The 21,343-nt window shown below is 35.5% G+C and overlaps 1 protein-coding gene across 1 annotated transcript; it reads right to left on the bottom strand.

Annotated features, from left to right (window-relative positions):
* Positions 1-3,007: 3,007 nt before the first annotated feature.
* On the bottom strand, positions 3,008-21,200 carry LOC110378040 (trichohyalin). Its single transcript, XM_064041118.1, is given in 11 exon segments — positions 3,008-3,508; positions 3,770-3,872; positions 4,386-4,480; positions 4,806-4,930; positions 5,499-5,628; positions 6,446-6,530; positions 8,198-8,280; positions 8,282-8,368; positions 8,703-8,876; positions 19,403-19,588; positions 20,878-21,200. Coding segments are annotated over 11 exon segments (1,530 nt in total). The 5' UTR covers positions 20,980-21,200; the 3' UTR covers positions 3,008-3,148.
* Between the last annotated feature and the right edge of the window lie 143 nt (positions 21,201-21,343).

Below are 21,343 nucleotides of genomic sequence, written 5' to 3'. Positions count from 1 at the left end.
ATTAATGATTACAAATGTATCAAAACATTACAAGATAAAAACAACATTAACTACAATTTATTCAGCATATTATTTCGTTTAGTAAACACTTCGCTTAAATTAATAATGACTAAAGCGTAAACATGTAAAAATATAATTAGCTATTATAAAAATAACATTAAAATTATATTAAATCTTATATTTAGTCTCACTTTCCTTAATCCAAGCTCTTTTCCTTACACTATCATGCAGTCTTTTCATACCTTATACAAGTAAATTAAATATTTAAACCCCCGACACTAAAGAAGGAATTATAGGCACTTTTCATTAAACAACTTACAACTTTTGAACCAAACGTCTGTTCAAACATTTTGTTAAAACCAGCCCGATCAAACTACGTCTGAAATATCAAGTATCAGTTTGTCACATACCTTGATTCATCTTATAACAACCTTTTTCAGTCGGGGATCAAAGTGTGCAAACAACAAAACTAATAGTAACTTATACAAAATTGCTTGCAAGCTTTTAAACTGTGGCTATTTCTTACTTTCTGATCTACTAACGTTTGCACTGACTTGAGAGTAATGCCCGTTTTCACCAACAATCTCTTCCCTACTAAGTGTCACTTAGAAATTATTCTAAGTTAGAATAAGGGCTCCCCCAATAATATATATATATATATTTGGTTATAAGGGACACTTAAACTTAGGAGAAAACTAAATTCGTATTAGTTGTTCCCTAAATGCTGTCAGGAGATCCCTAAATTCAGGTATTTGTTGGTGAAAATGGGCATAAGTTTCTAAACGACAACTTAAGAAGACTCATTTAGTATTAGGCCGTATTTACACTTGTTTTACTTACGTAATTCACTTACGAGGCATTTACAAATGTACAACCGCTTTGTAAGTCGTCTATGCATTTTTCAGAACTTCTTACAAAGCTACCCACTTATTTTTAGTAAGCAACTTTCAAGTGTAAAATCGGGGTTTAGATACGTAAAAACGCCAATATGACGATAGTTATCAAGTTTGATAAAAGTATGACGCAAAGCATTTTTAGTTACATTGAAATGTATATTGCTAGTATCATTTTCGTCTTTGCATAAAAGGAAGTATGTACGATATTTTGGCACTACCTATTTAAAAATAATTGCACAAAATTGTAGTAACATTATCTAGAAGATAAATTCCATAATATTAATGGAATTACCTCTTAAAGATTAAGTTAGATTAGTATAGTTTAGAATTGATGATGTCCTCCTAGCCGATTATCGGCTACGGCGGCTGTTCTCATGTAAGGAGATTAGCCAACTACACAGGACATATTATAGTGCACGAGCATTTGCGCAGACACAGGTGCACTCACTATTCCTTAACTCTCATAGCCCGATGGGACGGTAATCCGACACGACCGAGAGAGATCAGGCGCAGGACCGACATTTACGTGCTCTCCGATGCACGGGTGTATCAATCACCAGCTTCCAGGCTCCGGGCTGCTTTGTGAAAGTCTTCTAAAACCCACAAAGCGATTTCGGCCCGACTCGGGAATCGAACCCGAGACCTCGTGCTCAGCAGCCGCACTTGCGACAGCTAGACCAACGAGGCAGTTAGTTTAGAATTATAGAAGCAAGGGAGGGATTATCAAAATATCGATTTTCGCTTCAAAATAGTTTGTATCACCTCTCTTGCCGAATATGAAATATTAAATTGTGATATTATTGATTATATTATTGATACAATTTTAATGTCGAATTGGTAAGACGAGAGAAAATAATTAAGAAATTATTGCATTACATTTAAAGAAATAAGAATTTGCGCCTTCGACACTTTTCCTTAATTTAAAATACAAAAAATAAATCATTCACATAATCGAAACACAAACGTACACAACATGCACAAATTAATATTTAAACAATACTGAAAATTAACAAATAAATAACGAATATAATTATTATTCTTTAATTAGAACAATCATTACTGCGAATATTAGAAAAAAATAAAAGATTTAAAATAAAATTCTGATACGACCAATGTAGAGAAAAAATGAAATATCAAAGATATAGGAAGCAAAAAGTATATACGTAGATATAAAGAAAAAATAAAGTACAGATAGAGAGAAATAAAAAGTGAAAAAGATACCAAAATTAAAATTAATAAAATAGAAAAAAAATGAATTTTTAATATTCGCAGAAGTGCTCATTTTGCCGTACAATTATTGAAACTGTTAAGTTTTCTACTGAATAAATACGTATACAGTATTTGTGCAGCTACAGCAGTCTAAAAATAATTCAATAATATATATTTCCCATGATTGGATCTACTGTATATTATTTCAGTTCATATGTGTGGGATATCTATAAGAACATTCCTATTGATTTTATGAATATCGTTTAAAAACTGAGAAATGTTATATTGATATAATAGTTTCGCCTATTCCTTATAAATTGCATTAGAAGCCAAGCTTGGAACGATTATTTGGTATAATTTATATTACAATGTACTTTCTAAAGAATCTGCTTGACTTCTGTAGTAAATTGGCAAAAATAAAGAAAAATATTGTGCTAGTACATACAAATAACTGTTGTCAACATTTTTAAACAAACATGTAATTTTATTTCTGGAAAAATACTATTACATATTTATCAAATAATAAGATAAAGTCTGATATAAAATAGCTATACCTACAATAGAAACAATTTCCTACTATATCATCAACCCAAAATTAAATAGATTATTTAAACACAGTACCAGTGCCCTAATTACATAAGTCAAGCAGACCTTACCTTACAAGCTAAACCCTCATACATCATCTTTATTCACCATTTTATCCAACCTCAACTGTTCAAGTTGTAACTGCCGTCTTATAGATCCAAGTTGAGTCAATATATTCATACTTTTCCCTTCCTCATTTGGCAAAGCTTTCAGTATATTCTTCTGTACTGCAGGCACTTTCCACTTATCATCTACTTTTTTCATTGCTTCACTCATTTTATTACTATCTTCCGAACTATCCTGCGTTTTAGGCGAGTGTCTCAACACAGGAATAGGTAGTGTGTCGACATTTTCAATGTTTTTCTTATAGGACGGTTCCTTTTCAATGGGACGGTCAAACCTATCTTCAGTATTATGAACTAAAGCCTTTTCAACAATTGTTTTAGGTCCATGTAAAGTTATGATGCTATCATCATCTTTTTCGTACGTTTTAGGTTTTCTTTCTCTTTATTGAAGTTCAGATTTCTTCGTAAATAACTATCTACGTCGTAGTTAGCTGAGAATATAGAGTTGTCCGGTATGTTGATTGAGTAAGGTTTTTTGTCTGTGATTTCGTTATTTCTTTCTTGTAACGAGGGGTAGAAGAAGGGTAGTTTAGATGGGTTGGTATCGCTCCGTGAAGTATTAGTGTTGCGTTGTAGTTGTCTCTGGTTGTGCTTGTGTGGGAGTGAGGCGGCGCGGAGGTTGCGTTGTTCGGCTTCTATTTCTCTTTGTAACTCTGTACGTTTGGAGTGGTAGTCTGCGGAGCTTTCTTTAATCTGTAACGGCAAGATTTTTAGTGTTATTCTTTTATAGTGTTTTTCTTTTTTGTGTTTGGATATTAATTTATGAAAGGAAATACTTTATTTCTTCTTTGATAAATGAATAATATATTTTTTAAGAAAATTAACATTGGATAAGGTGAGCCTAATTATCACATCCACTTGATATTATAGTTAATGTAAAAAATGTCCCAGAGTTCACAATAAGATCTTATGTAAAATATACAACCTCTTTATTAATAAATAAATAATACTCACATTGGCAGTAATATCTTTCTGTTTCCCGATCTCCCTGTCCTGCGCCACACGTAACATGCGCAGTTGCTCCTCTAAACGACGCATCTCTGCTTGCTCCAACATTCTGCATGATGAAAGAAAATTGTTAAAAAACCAATGTCACTCACCCACGGACCGACCGCGCAAAGGTTTGCTTAACTTTATTATCAACCAGGCGTTTTTTCACGTTTCACTCGCGTCCTGTGGGTCTATGTTACACAGGAACGGTGTAGCTTTCAAGTAAGCGATGTCGCCGACAAAATACTTTACAAGAAAAACGGCTGCGATGGTACGGAAATGTAAAAAGGAGACCATCTGAGTACATCGGCAATGCGACACTCAATCTCGATATAGCGCAGAGGCAGGCCAAAACTGCGGTGGTTGAGTGTCTTTAAGAAAGACATGGAAATCTGCGAACTCGAAGAGGAAGATGTCCAGGATAGAGCGAAGTGGAAGAAGAAGATACGGAAAGCTGAACCCGTCACAAGACGGGATAGCCGCTAAGAAGAAGATCGTTTACTTAGCTACGCTAGCCCTTCCACTTTTTAAAATGTTAATTCTACTTATTTCAATAACACGAAAAATAATATATACTGACTTCTCTCTAGTTTTCCTCTCTTCTCTAATTCTCTGTTGTTCTAGTATTTGGTTCTTTAGCTCCTGTTGGTAGAACTGTCGACGTTCAGCCGCCTCCTGAAAATATTCACCAAGATTTTTTATAACATAGGATATTTCGTAATTGTATACTAGCCGTTTAACCTCGGTTTCACCTGCGGGAGAAGTTCTCTTTGAACCCGGATAAAATGTAGCCTATGTTACTGCGGACACAAGCCCATGTTCAGCGCAGATAGAGTAGCTTTCTAATAATGAAAGAATTGTTCAAACAACCGGTTTTGGAGCAGCAGCTTTGGAGTCTACTCGGTGCAAACAGTCAAATCTTTCTTCTTTACAATTTATACATAAGTCATTGCTGTGTCTTACATAGATGAATTACATATAATAAATTAGCTATACATACTTTCTCGGCCTGTAAGTTCCTGAGCTGTATGGCATCTGCATCGAATATGGAAGGCATGTACTGGTGACGCAGATCTGATGTTAACTTGTCTCGGTTTGACTTCTTTACTAACGTTGATGTGCGCTCTGGAAGCAGAATAAAAATATATATCAAATCGATTTTGGGTTAGAATTATTTTGTTTTATTAAATTCATTTTGATTTCTTATGGTTGAAAGCAACAACTAAATCAGAAAAGTATGTTTTCTAGTACAGTTAATTGCAGCAGGTATTTAATCAGAATTTTAGTTTGCCTACCAGTTTGACTTTGAGCGGGCCGAACAGTTATTAACGCTCAATCAAAGCAGTGAAACGATCGATCTCAAACTATTTTTTTTTAACCCTATAAATACTCTTCTGAATCTGAAGCTAGTTTCATGATTCCAAGAAGTGGGTTTCATGGAGAAGAACCAGAAAAATAAACATTATTTTCAAAAAAGCAAGTGTTTACAACAGTTTTTTTTTGTCGCGGATTACAATAATCGGTCCATCCTCTGTTTTCAGATTAGAGATTACAATGTGACATAGGTTATATGCAACCAATGCCAAAATTCAATCCTCAACCGCAAAATAACTGATGGATCAGTTATTCTAATCCGTAATTATAGGATAAATTTATCCCTGAGAAAGTAATAAAAAGGCTGTTGATGTCTTACCATCAAAATCTCCATAGCTACGTCGTCTAGCGCAGTGCGAGTCCTGCCACTGCGAGTGTCCCACCGCGCTGCGCGGGGACAGTTCGCGCTCCGCTTGCGTTAACTCGCACAACGTGTTCGGACCAGGCAGCTGGAATGTGAGGTAGAAAAATTTGAATATATTTATACTAGGATAGGGAACTTAGCACTTCTAGCTATGCAATATCGCTGACTAGAAACTTAGCAAAAAAAAATTATGGCGAGAATACCCCATTTTTAATTATTGTTGGATTAATAGTAGCCTTATAGCCTCCCTCGATTGTGACTAATTACAAAGATAGAAATATGATTTTTTAAATTTAAAGTCTTCAACTTCGCAATATCAGCCTAGATTTCACAGAAAGTGAAGTTTTCAATTATGCAGTGTGGAAAATTATCAAATGACCCCACTATAGATGAAGCTGTCTGTACTATTTTTTGAATGACTACATAATACTCATCCACGTTCTATTATTCATTTTTTTTCTCTCTCATAATTTTCATATTATAGATAAAAAAAGTCGTGGTGGCCTAGTGGGCAAAAGAACCAACCTCTCGAGTAAGAGGGCGCGGATTCGATTCCAGGCCAGGCAAGTACCAATACAACTTTTCTAAGTTTGTATGTACTTTCTAAGTATATCTTAGACACCAATGACTGTGTTTCGGATGGCACGTTAAACTGTAGGTCCCGGCTGTCATTGAACATCCTTGGCAGCCGTTACGGGTAGTCAGAAGCCAGTAAGTCTGACACCAGTCTAACCAAGGGGTATCGGGTTGCCCGGGTAAACTGGGTTGAGGAGGTCAGATAGGCAGTCGCTTGTGTAAAGCACTGGTACTCAGCTGAATCCGGTTGGACTGGAAGCTGACCCCAACATAGTTTGGGAAAAAGGCTCGGAGGATGAGATTGAAAATAATAATATAATGCTTACCCGGAACATATCGCTGTCATCAGTCTGCACGGCGACGGAGAGCGGACAGGAGAACCCGTCCACCTGGATACCCGTGTCCACCTTACTGAAACAATGTTTACTACATTATGTTAGTACACGAATCTAAAGGAATATTATACTAATATTATAAAGATTAAAGTTTTTGAGTGTCTATGTTTGTACTTCTTCACCCGTAAACGGGTGACCGTATTGGAATCAATCAAACTAAAAAAAACGGAATCAAAGTAGACAGCAACCAGTATTTTTTGAACGTCAAAAAATATACAAAAGCTTGGAAAATGAAATGAAAATAGGCTGAAAATTAATTTATGGATGTCAAAAAATATATGAAGACTATGATGAAGAAAGATTTTGATGGAACTTGGCAGTTATACAATGTGTCCCGGGATAAGTGACCGCCCGAAATTTTTGAATATTTGTACAAAATTAAGGATAATTTCCTTTATATTTGGGACTTACCGCCTTTGGTTTTTAATGATTTTAGTAAATACTGTGACGTGCTGCAGTTTTTAAGATATTTCCTAAGTTTTACATCTTTTAAATTCTTTTTCTTTATTGACTAGCCGACATCATAGTTTATCAATTAAAATTATCAAACATAACAAAATGTAATAAAACATTTATTAGAAAAAAAAGAAAATAAAAATTCAAAGAAAATAACGCCTTTTTTTCAGTTTTTTCAAAATAAGTCCAATAAATGCCCCCTTAATATCACTTTCTTTTAATTTATTAATAAACTACATGATATTTCCTACAATAGCTCACAACAATGTTTGCTGCTATTTCAAACAAATGCAAAAATACAGTCAGTTGAAATTTGAAAAAAAAGAGCAAAGCCTGTTATTAACAGGCCTGACAATAAATTTTTTTTAATGATTTTTTTCAAAAATATAAATGAAATTATCCTTAATTTTATACAAATATTCAAAAAATTTCGGGCGGTCACTTATCCCCGGGACACATTGTATAAATTATAGTTACCTACATCAAAATATAGGATACTTTTTATCCGGTTACAAAAAGTAGGTTCCTCAAGAAGTAGGTGAAACTGCTGATGGAAGCCAGTTTATTACCTCTGTAAGTAAACTTTAGTGCCTTACTAAAAGATGTTCACGTAATTTTCGACCAGCTAGTTTGTAATAAATGTATCAGAAAGTGCAATAAAATACTTAAGATGCTGTCTTGTATAAATCATTCAATATCTACCTAGGTATATACCTATATACTACTATGCATTTACGCTGCAATATACAAAATTGATCCTATGTGAAAGGAATAAAATTCATTTTTGCGTAACCATCTAGCAATATTGTATGAAAGCGAGTCGTTATTTGGGCCATATTTTACCTAGACACTGGCATTTATTGTTCGTCAGGATCGAAAGAGAATGTATAGATTGTCTATGATACGATAAGATGATTATCAACTTGTAACTTTGTACCAAGTTATAAACCGATTTATAAATATGAATACCACGTACATATTTTATTTTGTCACCATTTTATTTTCATTATCTTTTGTTTTACGATTCTAGGTATATGATCTTCACATGATATTAGTGTATGTATCAATACATATTTTAAAAGAAAACCATGGAATTTCTTGCTCATGCTTCTCCATTGGAAGCTACGTTGGAATGGGCAACTAAGAATCAATCTTATTAATATTTTTGACATTCATAAGTGCTTGCAAGGCTTAAATGAAACAAATGATTTGGCTAAGATGACCTACTTGGTAGAGTAACTGGTTGTCTCTGGCACATATTGGATGCTGCGTCGTCGCTCCGCGCTATATCTCTCTCGTTCTTGCAGTATCTCTCTCCCTCTCTCGCTCTCTCTTCTGCTCTCGCTCGCGACGCTCTCTTTCTGCTTGCTCTTTGGCTTCTTGTTTCTTTTTGGCTTGCTGGAATAGATTTTGTTTAACGTCAATTTTATCTTTTACAAGTACCTACCTAATACATAATTTGGTAAAAAATGACAAAAAATTCTTAATAAACAAATTAGTATTCAGAAGACTTAGCAAATACACAATACTGATTGTACCATTGCAAATATTTGTTGCTCTTAGGGACGGGGGGGTAAAACCGTCAACTTCAACACTACGCTGCTTTGTGATAGCTAGCTTCTAACACCCACGAAGCGATTTCGGACCCCGGTGCGTGGCAGCGGGGCTTAATACTAGGGCAACCCTCACTTATAATATTTATTTACTAACTGAAGATGTACTTCTCTCATACCTGGTCCAAGTACTCCCGGTACTGCTGCTGACGTATCTTGCGCAGCGTGTTGCGACGTCGCTCGTACTCGCCGAGCCCGAGTAGAGCGTCGCCCGGCGCCCGTTCCGCTCGCACCAGCGGGTTGTTGGGAGAGTATTCGCCGGCCTTCAACATCACGGGCAGGCCTACGTAGCGCTGTGAAGATAATGAGCTGGTTAGGCTACTTTCTGATTGTAAAAACTTGGAAGTTGTCCCAGTACCTACTTGGACGAAACCGCGAAAACCAGGGTTAGTTAAAATCAGGCTGCTGACTGAAATCAACCCATATAAGTATGTATGTAACCCCCGAGACGGGATAATTTTTTGGAACAATCCATCAGCCCTAATTGGCTTCGGTTTCATAGAGATGTGAATTACGGAAGATCGTACCATAAAGTATGCCCTCTATATCATACCGAGCTAACAAAATACCCCTTTGAAACAATGACATACAAATAATATAAAGCAGACTTAGATATACATAGATACGTGCGTGACTTATAACCATATCCCATTGTTCCCGCCTACCATCCGTGCAAACCAGTCACAAATCGTTGGACTGAAACTAAAACATGTCTAGCGAACTTCACAAGTTATTTTTGCACAATTCTTTCAGTCAGGTCATTGAACTATACAACAAAGATGAAGGGATGTGTAAATATTCAGTAGAAAGGCACCTTTTGTGTTCAACCAAGTTATTGACTAAAGTAGGCATGATTCAGCCAATCCAATGCTATAAGTAATTCGAGGTACAATAAGTGTATTTGCGATCAAGCTGACTTTCGGCCACGGAGGCTGTTCTCATTTAAGGGGATCAAACAGCTACGCAGGACATATTATAGTGCATGAGCATGTACGCCGACACAGATGCCCCTATGGGACAGAAAGTCTCCGTATAGCAATAAAGAATACAAACATCCGAATTGAATACCTCCTTTTTCGAAGCCAGTTAAAAATAAATGGTGAGACCACCATCGATGCAGGTAAACCTTGATACATCAACTCTTGTATCATCAATCAATTTGCTTATATTACGTAAAATATTGCTGTTCGCTAGACAGGCTTTTCACACCTTTTTGAATATATCTAAAAGCTTGTCTGTAAGAGATCACCTTGTGCGATAAGACCGCCCACTGTGCCCTCTTTAATGTAATGCATTAGATATAGTAAATTGAAAACTGATAAGTAATTTAGTTTTCAATGTTTGCTCAGTTATACCTTGTAAAGGTTAATAGAAATACTTATTAAGAAGTGACTGATAGTTTAATGTATATTTGCGATCTTGATATTAAGCTTTGGTTGCCCTAGTCTCCTAATGGGCAAACGACATCTGTCCATGACTGTCTAGGTGCCCAGAACAGTGGAAGGCAGAAAATCTTAGGATTCAAAACAGTTTTCCTTCAGCAAAGTCTATTTCCATTTCCATAGATAGAAACTTTAGGAGCATAATGAAGAATGACATTAACAATGTAAATAAAGGTAGGTATAAATATATAAATATGTAAATATAGGGTAAGGGAGCGAAAGTTAGAAAGAAGCAAAGGCTATTGTCTCATCCAGTGAACAAAAATTCAGTCTGCAGAACCTTACAAAACTCGTTAGCACTTACTCCATACAAAAACTAGAATGAAATGCAAACCAATTTGTAAGCAATCACGTAAAACAAAACGGGCGACAAAATCGAAACTCAAATGTCAACAGCATGTAAATACCAGCTGTAAAATCCTTCGTAATTGAGTCGTGAGCATCGGCCATTAATTAGCGCTAGCGAGACTAACTGCTCAATTAATTGACGAGCACATTATGTGCATAATATACATATGCATTATATGCAGGCTGAACAAAAACATGCACGCGACATTGGTAGTTTTGCAGCCGTTGAAAGGTTTTTCTTGAAGAAATATGCTGTTTGGCGTTTTTGATTTATTATGTTGCTAATGGTTTTGTTGATATGAAAAATGTTGCGCCCTTCATTTTAAGTAGTCGGATTTTGTAGTTATATTTTTTTTGCCGTGGACTGTTTTTTTTAGGTACTTCTGAATAGATTTTAGCAAATGTGACGTCTTTAATTGGTCCTCAGACAGTCCTAAATCTAAATAAGTCTTAGAAGAAGATGATGTATTCCGAGGATTCCTGTAAAATATTTGTGTTCTTCCATATTGTACGAAAAAGGAAACTGCAGAGAAAGGATGACAATAACTTTGATCAGTAAAATAGCAATAAAGCAACTTAATAAAAAGGTGAAAGTCTAACCATATTACGGAGGGATTATTTCAAACGCATGCAGTTTGAGTAACTAGCATGAAGTAACCGCTTGCCTCGGTGATTGATAACATATGTTATCGTATGCAACACGTCTATGACGTAGAAAGTTAACTGTTATGAATTACTATGTGCGAGTATGTGGCATAGAAAATATATAAGGCGTAGAAAATGTTATAGTGGTAGATTATTTTTATGATCCAGAATGTCGGTTCAATCAAGAAAAGACACTTAGAGCAAAATAATTTTTCTACTAAACGTTTTTATTTTATTCACTCTATATAGAACAGAATATTCTTTGTATAAAATTCAAAATTGAAAATGTAGTAAGGATGAAAGTCAAAAGTTTACTATATCGAACTTACCCACACTTTCAAACAATCCGGGGCTTAACAGCCCTCCTATCCACACACTCCCAAAAAAATCAACACTAAACCGACCAATTTAGTCCAAATTTCTCAACACACTGAAAGTTCACGGAATTTTCAGAAAATGCCTTGAGACCGTCCTTGGTTTACGAGGCCTTTCAGAACGGTTGGAACCGAACTTACTCCATCGAAGTGTTTCGCGAAACTGAAACAGCTACAAACTAAAACCGCCGGGACACGCGAGGCGGGCGACCCATTTTCATAGCAGACTGAGGGCTTGTAACTTCATCGTTTTAAATAGGGATGCTAAAACTTTATTGTTTTATAGTTCGATAAAAATCTTAGATATTTAGTAAGTAATTAGGTTACATAATTAGAGCCTTTACAATATATTTCCAACCTCTCTTTGGGAAAAATGGTCTTTTGGCCCATCTTGGATTGTTAAATGCGATCAACTTCTTGACTGGCAATTTCTTTAAGGAAATAAAATGAGGTGTCTTGTCTAAATGTGTATTGTGTCTATGGTTTCATATACGGAAGTGAGAGAAGATTTAAACATTGTGGTTTCTGTATCATGGTAGGAAAACAATATTGGAAATGGCGTGAAAATTCATGTTTTAGCATAGGCTGTTACGGATGTCAGCATTGCTCTGATTTTTATGACTTTGATCCAGTCTGAAATTAATTCGTCCCTCAACTGAACGCAACTCCCAACTCCAAAATTCTTGGCCCAAAGATGTATAAATTGTACTGTCATTATATTGCTTTTTGTCGCCATTATCTAGCGCTCACTACGCAGTACAAACGTCGTCGTTAGTTTAGCAGTGCAATGTGCATGCTATGAGAGAGCCTGCAAAAGCAAAATAAGGAAAGCCCTGAGCTCCACAAAATCGAATTAACTACCAACGCAGTAAGGAAACTAGCGTACCTATGCAAGCAAGAAATAACTATACAATAAATTATAACACAGACCCTAGATTGCATCTAGCAGCAAGAGTGAGTAATGCATTATCGACCAGCTCTATAAATACAGAAACAAATGACTCTCTGTATTGGAAACCGTCTTCTGTGGCAGTTATCGACTAAACACCGGTCTCAATATGCTATCTATCTATGATTTTTCTTACTGGAGATAGGAATATGTATAAAGCTAATGTCAAGATTCCTATCCCTAACAGTAGATAGATAGAATATGGGGATCCGTAAATGCAAAGGGTTAAGTGATTAAGCTCTGCCTTGCATGTTTACGGAGACATTCAGAGCAATTTAGCTGTCATCTTTTTACTTTGTTGTAACAAATGTGAGTTTCTCATAAGTTTTTTGTTTACTCGTGTGCCTCAATTTGTCAGTCTTGTAATGCCGTCTCGAGGTCGTGTTGTGATGAGTTTGACTTTGTTGTGCGAGTAGATATTAATGGGCGTCTTAAATCGGACGGATTATAGGACTTACATTTTGACATGTGAAGCCACACACGGACACTCACTTAGATGTGACACATTTTCAAGCCTTTTAGAAAACAAAAACACCAATTACATAAATACCAATTAAAAATATTTTTCAGATACCTATAGTATTTTTGCCCTACTGGTTCCCCTAGGTCGATATGTATGACCCAGAGGGGATAGTCCCCTCATAACTTCTATCCATCAAACACAGTGAACTAATTAGGTAGTGAAAATAGTAGAAACTTACACTTCATTTCCAGAATGTTTGCACTGGTTCCGATTTCATATAATTACTTACGTTTTTACAACCACAATTTTTGTTATTTTGGTCCTTGAATACGGAAAGCGTCCAAGTTATCGGGAAAAGTGTGATTGTGTTTTTATTACCGGAATTGGAAGTGTGCCCGACAATATGGCGATAGGCGTGCCCTTGGGACCTATGCCGTCATCAGTAGCTCCCCTACAACCCGTTTAGAACCAGTGGCGTGTCGGGTACATTATGTAAAAACTTGACACCGTATCTAGGTTACTTCGTCTTATAATTTCATTCAAAGGATAATTACAGCAAAACTATTTGCAGATGATCATGACACAGGAGATAAAACACAAAAGCATAAAGATATAAGTCTTAGAACTAGCGAGGATAAGGTAATACTTGAAGACTATAACCTCGTTGATAATATCGAATAGGAAGGTTACGTAGCTAAGCTACGAAGGGGTTAAAGCAGGAAATTGAACATATTCAAGTAAACAAGCGCGAGCATTTCAGAAAGTTTTTGTCACATACATATGCAACTAGTTGACCAGCCGTTAAAGTTACTCTTGCATAGATAAACGGTGTTACACACTTTCAACTCACTTCCCTTTCCTCATGACTTTTTATCACAATTGCTCGTGTAATATTTGCATACATAACGATCTGATTCCTCAGTTGGCCGGTGGAAAAACTGTTATGGTGACTTTAAACTGTCTGGCAATTGGAACAACTTTTACTGTGTGTTGAGGTTGTTAGTCAAGTCCATGGGAAAATGTAAGTAAGATGTATTTTCATATAATTACTATCAATTATGCGGCTGCAGTGTGTGCAATGTTCTGCCAATTTCTAGAAACATTTAGAAAACTGTCGTTATTCTAGAAAGAAAGACCGTGTGTGATTTGTAATTCCTCAAACATGGTTCGAAAACTGGGCCAAGCCAAAATGAACGAAGTTTCCCAGAAAAATACAGGTTAACATAAATTCAACATTACCGGTTACTATAAAAATAATAAGGTACCCCGACAAACAGGGTGTTTTGGCCCATCGCTTGACAATACTAGGCGTGGTGGAACACGCAACGGGGCGCGTCCGAGGCGGGGCCGACATTAGCCAAAACATTAACTAAATTAGCTACGTTATTACTAAGCAATGAATTTTTTGCGACACGAATCTTCCTTCTGTTTTATGATCGCCTGGTACCAGCGCTTGATCTGTTATTTTCGTGATAGATCGCAGTATATCAAAATAGGCCAGATAAATAAGTAAATCTTTTTTCGAATAATGTGCTTCTCAAAGCTGGTAGGTACAAGATATTTTCTGTTATAATTGGGGTGAAAAAAAATGATTAATTTATATGATAATAAATAATAACATCGCATTTGGAAACCAAAATAAATTACTGCTAATTGTACAAATTCTTAACTGTAGCTTTTCCCAAACCCCCAACGTAATGTTTTGGCATTATTCTTGACTTAAAATACCTAAAACTTTTAGCTGCATGAGCTGAATTCTACTTCAAAAACTATGTAAGAAGGCCTTGACCAACATGAAACATTCCGGGTTTGGGATGCCAAGAAAAGTTCCAATTCCACGCCTGATTAAATGAGCTAGGCAACCGAGCAAGGTTAGGTTAGAAGCTGCTGAAAATTCCATAACAATTTTATATTAGTTAATTTAGGTATATGTGAACTTTTAAATTTCAGATAAATGGAATATCGGAGCATACTATGTGCTTGTAGATTAGATTAGTAACATTAATCCTTTATGCGAAAAACTGATGAAGTATTCGTGGAAATTTTCAAATTATCACCCACGTCATTTATGAAAGTTAAGGCTAAACGATTAAGCTGCTAAAACTTTCTGATTTTCTTTTGTTTTCCATCAAAAACTTGGTTAAGCACAGTCAATGAAGAAATAGAATAATTTGGAACTTCTATTTACAGATAAGTGGATGTCAACGCGTAGGATGATCTGCATATCGTAACTATTGTATAAGAGAATAACGTACAGTTAGTGACAATTGCATAATGGACGGAAGGGAAATGTAGATGGATCGCCGTTGAACAAATGCGTAGGCCGGTTGGGTGAATGGCACACAAATTATTCTGAAGGAAAAGCATGAAGATGTAGGTATGTTACAGAATTTATTGAGCCGTTGACAGACAAGGCCTGATGTTATTATGTATTTGCTGTTTGATAGGTACAGCAATAAATGGAGGAGTTTTCTATCAGTGATTGAGATCAGTAATAAATATCCGCTTTGGCATTACAATGTGCCTCGTAAATCACAGTAAATAGAGGACTATATGGATTGATTATTTTTCTTTCTGATGTGGTTGTTATTACGAATCGAATTTGTTTTTTTTTTCGACAACCCAGAGTAGACAGCTTATGTATCTAATTAAATAGGTAAGAATATCGACAGTCAATCCTAAAAATCGATAGGTAAATTACTTAATATAATCGCTAGGTAAACTTAATTAAATATAAGTAGAAAATTTTCCTCCGCATAAAAATACGAATGTAGAAAATCAATACAGGTACGTAGACAAGGGTAAAGCACTTACATATTTTGTATGTAAATAACTCACAATTTCACGATCACCGAAAAGATAGCAAACAAACAATCTGACTTGGTGTTTATTTTCTAAATGTCGACCCTAAATAGTAGGGCAAGGTTAGTTAAATACAAAAATAGGACCTTCGAAAATTGTGGCACAAAATTAATAACAATGGACGCAAAAATATGCCAGTCAAGTTGAGTCATGCTGACGAGTGAAAATACAATAATGCGGATCAAAGCTTTCAGGAAATTACCGATATTACAGCACACACGGTCACTTACAACCACAATAGCATCAAATAGCTACTATTAACACCTCTTTATGAAACCCTCCTTTATTTGCATGGAATGGAGCACTTAAAACATTGCATTGTTAACTTCGATCCAGAAAGTCACCGGACCAGTAAAGAATTCGAACCGAAATCGCAACAATACTTCATATGAAATTACGTACAAACTTACATCATGATTCATGTACACGGACTACAGGAAAATCAAACACATTGTAATATTAACAAGGGCATCATGATAGCCATGATGCGTGATGAGATGACGGACAGTGTGCGGGTTTCACAACAAAAACATGCTACTGTCGCGGAGTTTGTTCGAAATGTGTTCTTCGCTAAATTGTCCTGAACTCCTACGCTCGTCTGCGAGCCTGGTACATTGGTACAAAATTCATTGTTCTAGATTCACGATAGTAGCAACCCTTTTACATGGTAATTTTGGACTAAATATAAAATCAGTCTAGACGTTAGAATGACGTGGGTTTTGGTTGGAATATCCTTTCAGACGTTGTTAATTAACAAATTGCTGAAGGTATGTTCTTACCTGTTCAGATATCCCTTTGATCATATTTTAAGGGTCTTGAAGACCTATGGAGATCTACGAATTTTCATATACATTGAGAATGTTAAAATAAGTTATTTAACAATAGAAGCGACTACAGCCTTCGTCCGTTCCTACAGTTAAATAGAAAAACTATTGATCATTATGCTGAATAGCATTACTTATTCACTAATGCGGGTAATTTATTTAAGTGATGTGGTAATTTTGAATAGAATAGCTTACGTTACCTTAGCTATAAATCAAGTAATTGTAGTCCACGAATGGTCTTTCTGTACTTAGGACTTGAGCAATTAAATAATTACGTTGCAAATGGAAGACGATTGAAGGAAAGGGTTATCCTTACTGAATAATAGTGATTTTGTACTAAACTACGGTGATTTCGTGTTATACGAAATCGTAGAGCGCTTAAAATAGTATCTAAAGAGCGAAACCGTTAAGGTCTGCTAAAATTGGAAAAGTTTAATACGATGAATCAAGAATGGTAGGGCCAGGCACGGAATTAAATTTCTTTCGCATAATATGTTTTTGTAGAGAATTCTGCCTATCTTGATTTTCTGTTAAGGTAAAATAAATCGAAAGAACTACCGAGGCTACGTTGAAACAGATTTGGAGCATTGTTAAATTACATCGAATTTTATTGAAGTAATTTCCTCTAGACCGCAGAAAAAACAGAAATTACAAGGACAATATTCCAGATCTTATAGAATCAGCCCATGATCGTTATTTTCAAGTGCAGTTGATTAAATCAGAGCAGTGTTTAGAGGCAATTCGTACCAATCAACCGACGTAGGCGTTACATCTATCTAGTTTATGGCTGCTTAGTTGAAATGGCATTGGCCTTGCCGCTGTCATTCATTTTAAACACTTGCATTTCAGTTAGATCATCGTCTACATTCATCTGTTGTTTATAGGATAGTCACGTTGGATCTCTTTACAGGAAGGAACTTGGGTTTATTAATAAGGTCGATGTATGGTTTGATTGGATCCAAATAAAACAATATGGATATTTGACTTCTCTGACTTGCCCTGAAACTTGCTCGCAGGAGGACTTAATGAGCGCATCCAGCCGTGCTCTGGGCGGCATATTGGGCTGACATAGTGTAGTCTCAATATATGACATGTCATCGACACGAAAGAAAAAGAAGATATTTGACAAATGGTCTTTTGAGTTGGAGTTAGTGGTTAAAAAATCATTTGAGTTGGAGTTGAACTTATTGGAGTTAGTAGACACTTTGGCTTATTACTGCAGAAGATTAGCCATGACATTTGCTCAAAGATCAAATAAATAGCAAAAAACTACGTCGCAGCAGTCTTAATTTCAACTATGCTCTTGACGTCAATAGAACATCCATTTGCCTAATTTCGCTGCTAGTTATCATTAATGTTATATCATTATGATAAATGTTCAATCTTTTTTCGTCATTCTAAAATCTAAGTCTATCCGTGAAGCCTTTTTCCTAGCTGTAGTGGGGTCGGCTTCTAAAATAAAATCTAAGTCTATCTTCACTTCAAATCTATTTTTAGAGTCTACGCAACAACTGGAAGCAACATCAATTAAATTATAATGAAGTTAGTGAAACAATGGGCGATTAATAACTGTATCATTAACTAGCTCGTGATTTTGCTAGAAATATTTCTTTTACTATGAGAATTTGTATTTTCATCACATTATTTGTCAACGATTGAATAATGTAGATACTTTAGTAATTAATTTTGTTCTTCGAATGGGCATTAGCTGATACAAGTTTTTTTTGTAACAATTTAATGGGGACATCACCTGGTATATTTTTGTTTGAAAAATTATGATGGCTTAAATCATTCTAGCTTTTATTTCTTTGTCAGTCCATTAACTGTTCAACAAAGGGGTAATTTAAAGAAGCTACGACTGCAAGCATTAGTCACCGAGCTTGGTTGGCTTAAGGTTTTGCTACATTAGACTGTTACTGACTTAGACTCTATTTGTCTGCTCTTTGAAACCGAACATACCAACAAAAAGTAGCTACGTTTCGACCTAATACAACCTTTTGATAAGTAGACCACTTAACGTGCAGGCAAAGTGACATTTTTGCTCTAAAAACTCATGTAAGCAAAATATTTTCAATAAAAAAAAAAACATAAAACGGCAGCTATTAGCTGAAACAAACTGCTTACAATCTATAAAGTCCGCGCCGTCATTATAAAATGCTAATGAGAATTTCTCATAATTACACATTGCGTATCTACCTCTACAAACTGTTATTTCATGCACGAAACCGTAATAGGAACAGAGGGCTTTATTAATTCCGAATAAGTACATTAATAACTATAAACGGAGTTAACGAACTTTTCCGACAGTTGTTCGCGTAGTTTTTGGAAATTGCAGAGTTTGACAAAATGAGTTGTTCGTATTTTGTCGACTTGTGCAACCTCATTAAAATTTTGGTAGGTATGTCTAACTTCCATCTAGAGCTTGAACTTTGATTGCAGTAGGTTCCAGTTTCCGGAACAGGTACATTGTCATAGATGGTGATTGGTGAAGTACTCAACAACTTTTGGATCGCAATGAAGATATAGAATACTACATGAGTTCGTGTAGATTCTGTCATTTATTTATTTTTTGTTGAACCCATCTTTAATAGCCTAGGGTTATAATAGACCGCAGTCCAAATAAACTATGTGCCAAAAGACGATTTCGTCACGTTACATTGCGCAAGTACCCGATCATAAACTCAGGTATCGGTGGATGATGGAAGTGGAGGATGGGCTACATCCGCGTACCTACTTATGTTCGAAAATTAGCTGCAGACCACTATTGAGTTATGCGAGAACTGTAGTTGGTACTACAAGCAACACACACATTAAAAGGCAGCGGACCGAAAACACTTCCTTGTGGGACACCATGCCAAGTATCGACAATATAAATATTTTCTCCTGCTCAGGATATAAAGAAAAAAACTTACCCTAATATATCTCTCTAGATCTGGTGGTATGCTGTCATCAAGTTCCTGGTGTTTTGTATCTGATAAATTCTTTTCATTCTGGTGGTCTGTGGAGTCATTGTGATATTTCTGATCTCCGATATCTGTGAAGCTTACTTGCTTTCTGACATCTGTTGTATCTGTGTCTTGTTTGACATTTTGGTGGACCTGAAAAAATATTGAGTTTGTAAACAGTGTAGTCGGTCGATTTTGGAAGGAAGGTAAGAGTTTCTGAGGTGGAAGTTTTATACAGCAACTAACTTCTGGTCGAGGATTCACCTGCCTCCCTGCTTTACCCTAATATTAATTTATTCAATCAAACAGATTCTTTTAATATTAGGATTATGTTTGAAGAACTTAGAATTGTTTAAAAATAAAATACTAAGTTATGAACAGTTAACTTAATAAGTATGTTGTATCTGATAGTAATATTTTATGCAACATTTTTATTGGACATTTAAACTACTTTCAACCATTTCTTATGTAACCTCTTTAGATATTAATCTAAGAAACAGTAGGTAAGTAAGTATGCCAGTTGTAATTTGATGTTGGAGTGACCTCAATGAGTAATGTGTGGTGTAGGCAAGACTATTGGTTCATGCCACCAGAGCATTGAACTGCTGATGTGTAATCAATACTCCTTGGCATTTACGGTGCAATGAAAAAGTTATGATGTTGCTGGCCGCTCATAATTGATGCAGTTCCAATCAGTACCATTGGAATTTTTTACTTGTTTTTTTTTTTTTTTTAACAGATTTTACAACGTTATAAAGAATAATAACAACTTTAAAATAATTTCAATGTACTAAGTGCTACATGCGCTTTTAACTTAATAATTACACAATGCATTGAAATATATCTGATAAAAACAGCACATAGGCACTGGCTTATTTGAAGTCTTTGATGTTTCTGTAAACAGAATTGAGCAAAACAATTTTTTAAGAAGCATTAGATATGAATAGAAAATAATAACAAAGAATAATATTCCCAAACAATCACATTTTGGGAATAAATTACTACTCTCAATCATAAATTCATCTAAAATGAATCATAAGGCTCTACTATCTCAGCAGTAAACACAATATAACAAAACTTTGTTATGAAAATTCAGTAAGTAAATAACAAAAGTTTTCAACTGAACAATAACTATAATAAACACAAACCTTTGTGCTCCTCAGTCACTCGAAACGCCGGACTAACGCAATATTACACAAATTAATACAAATCTCCTCATCAAATTGAAAAATACACAGATTTATTTCTAAATGTTTAAATACAAAATATGAAATGCTCTCACAGGCCTGTCTGGCGTGCGGATGGTACGCAGAATCGATACAGTGTAACTTATCAACTGAGCTTTGCGTAGAAGAAAATCAATATCGCGATCGTGCGGTACCAGGGAATCAGCCACAGGTGGTGGTAGGTTTAACTATGTTAGTAAACAACTGCTAACTTACTTGTTCATTAACCGGCGGCGATAAACCCATCACTAATTTCTCCCTCTCAATCTCATGCCTTTTCTCTGCAATTAGCCTTTCTATATTAGATGAAGATAGCATTGTGCTATTGTGAACGTAACCGCAGCGAAAGTTTCACTTTCCGCGGGAAATCGGTGTATACAATGACTGTATTGAACTTAAACACTCGTGCAGCTGATGCAGTTGCAGTTTATCGGATATTTGGTACCATACATAGTGTTTTCTATCAATAACTTGCAAAAAAAAACTTTAATTTCAAAATAAAATCGTTTTCGTTTTGTAATTTGAATTTGATTGACGCTTGATTTGATTGGCACTATTGACAGTAGAGTCTGTCTGTCAGTCGATGATATGTCATGCTTTTCTTTTTACATTTTGTTATGAGCAGAAATTAATATAAATTCACTACTTTAAATTATTTATTTAATAATTTTGTGCCTTTAAC

The sequence above is a fragment of the Helicoverpa armigera genome, chromosome 24, assembly GCF_030705265.1.
Source record: "Helicoverpa armigera isolate CAAS_96S chromosome 24, ASM3070526v1, whole genome shotgun sequence".
Taxonomy (NCBI): domain Eukaryota; kingdom Metazoa; phylum Arthropoda; class Insecta; order Lepidoptera; family Noctuidae; genus Helicoverpa; species Helicoverpa armigera.
This window is presented reverse-complemented; position numbering and strand designations above follow the sequence as displayed.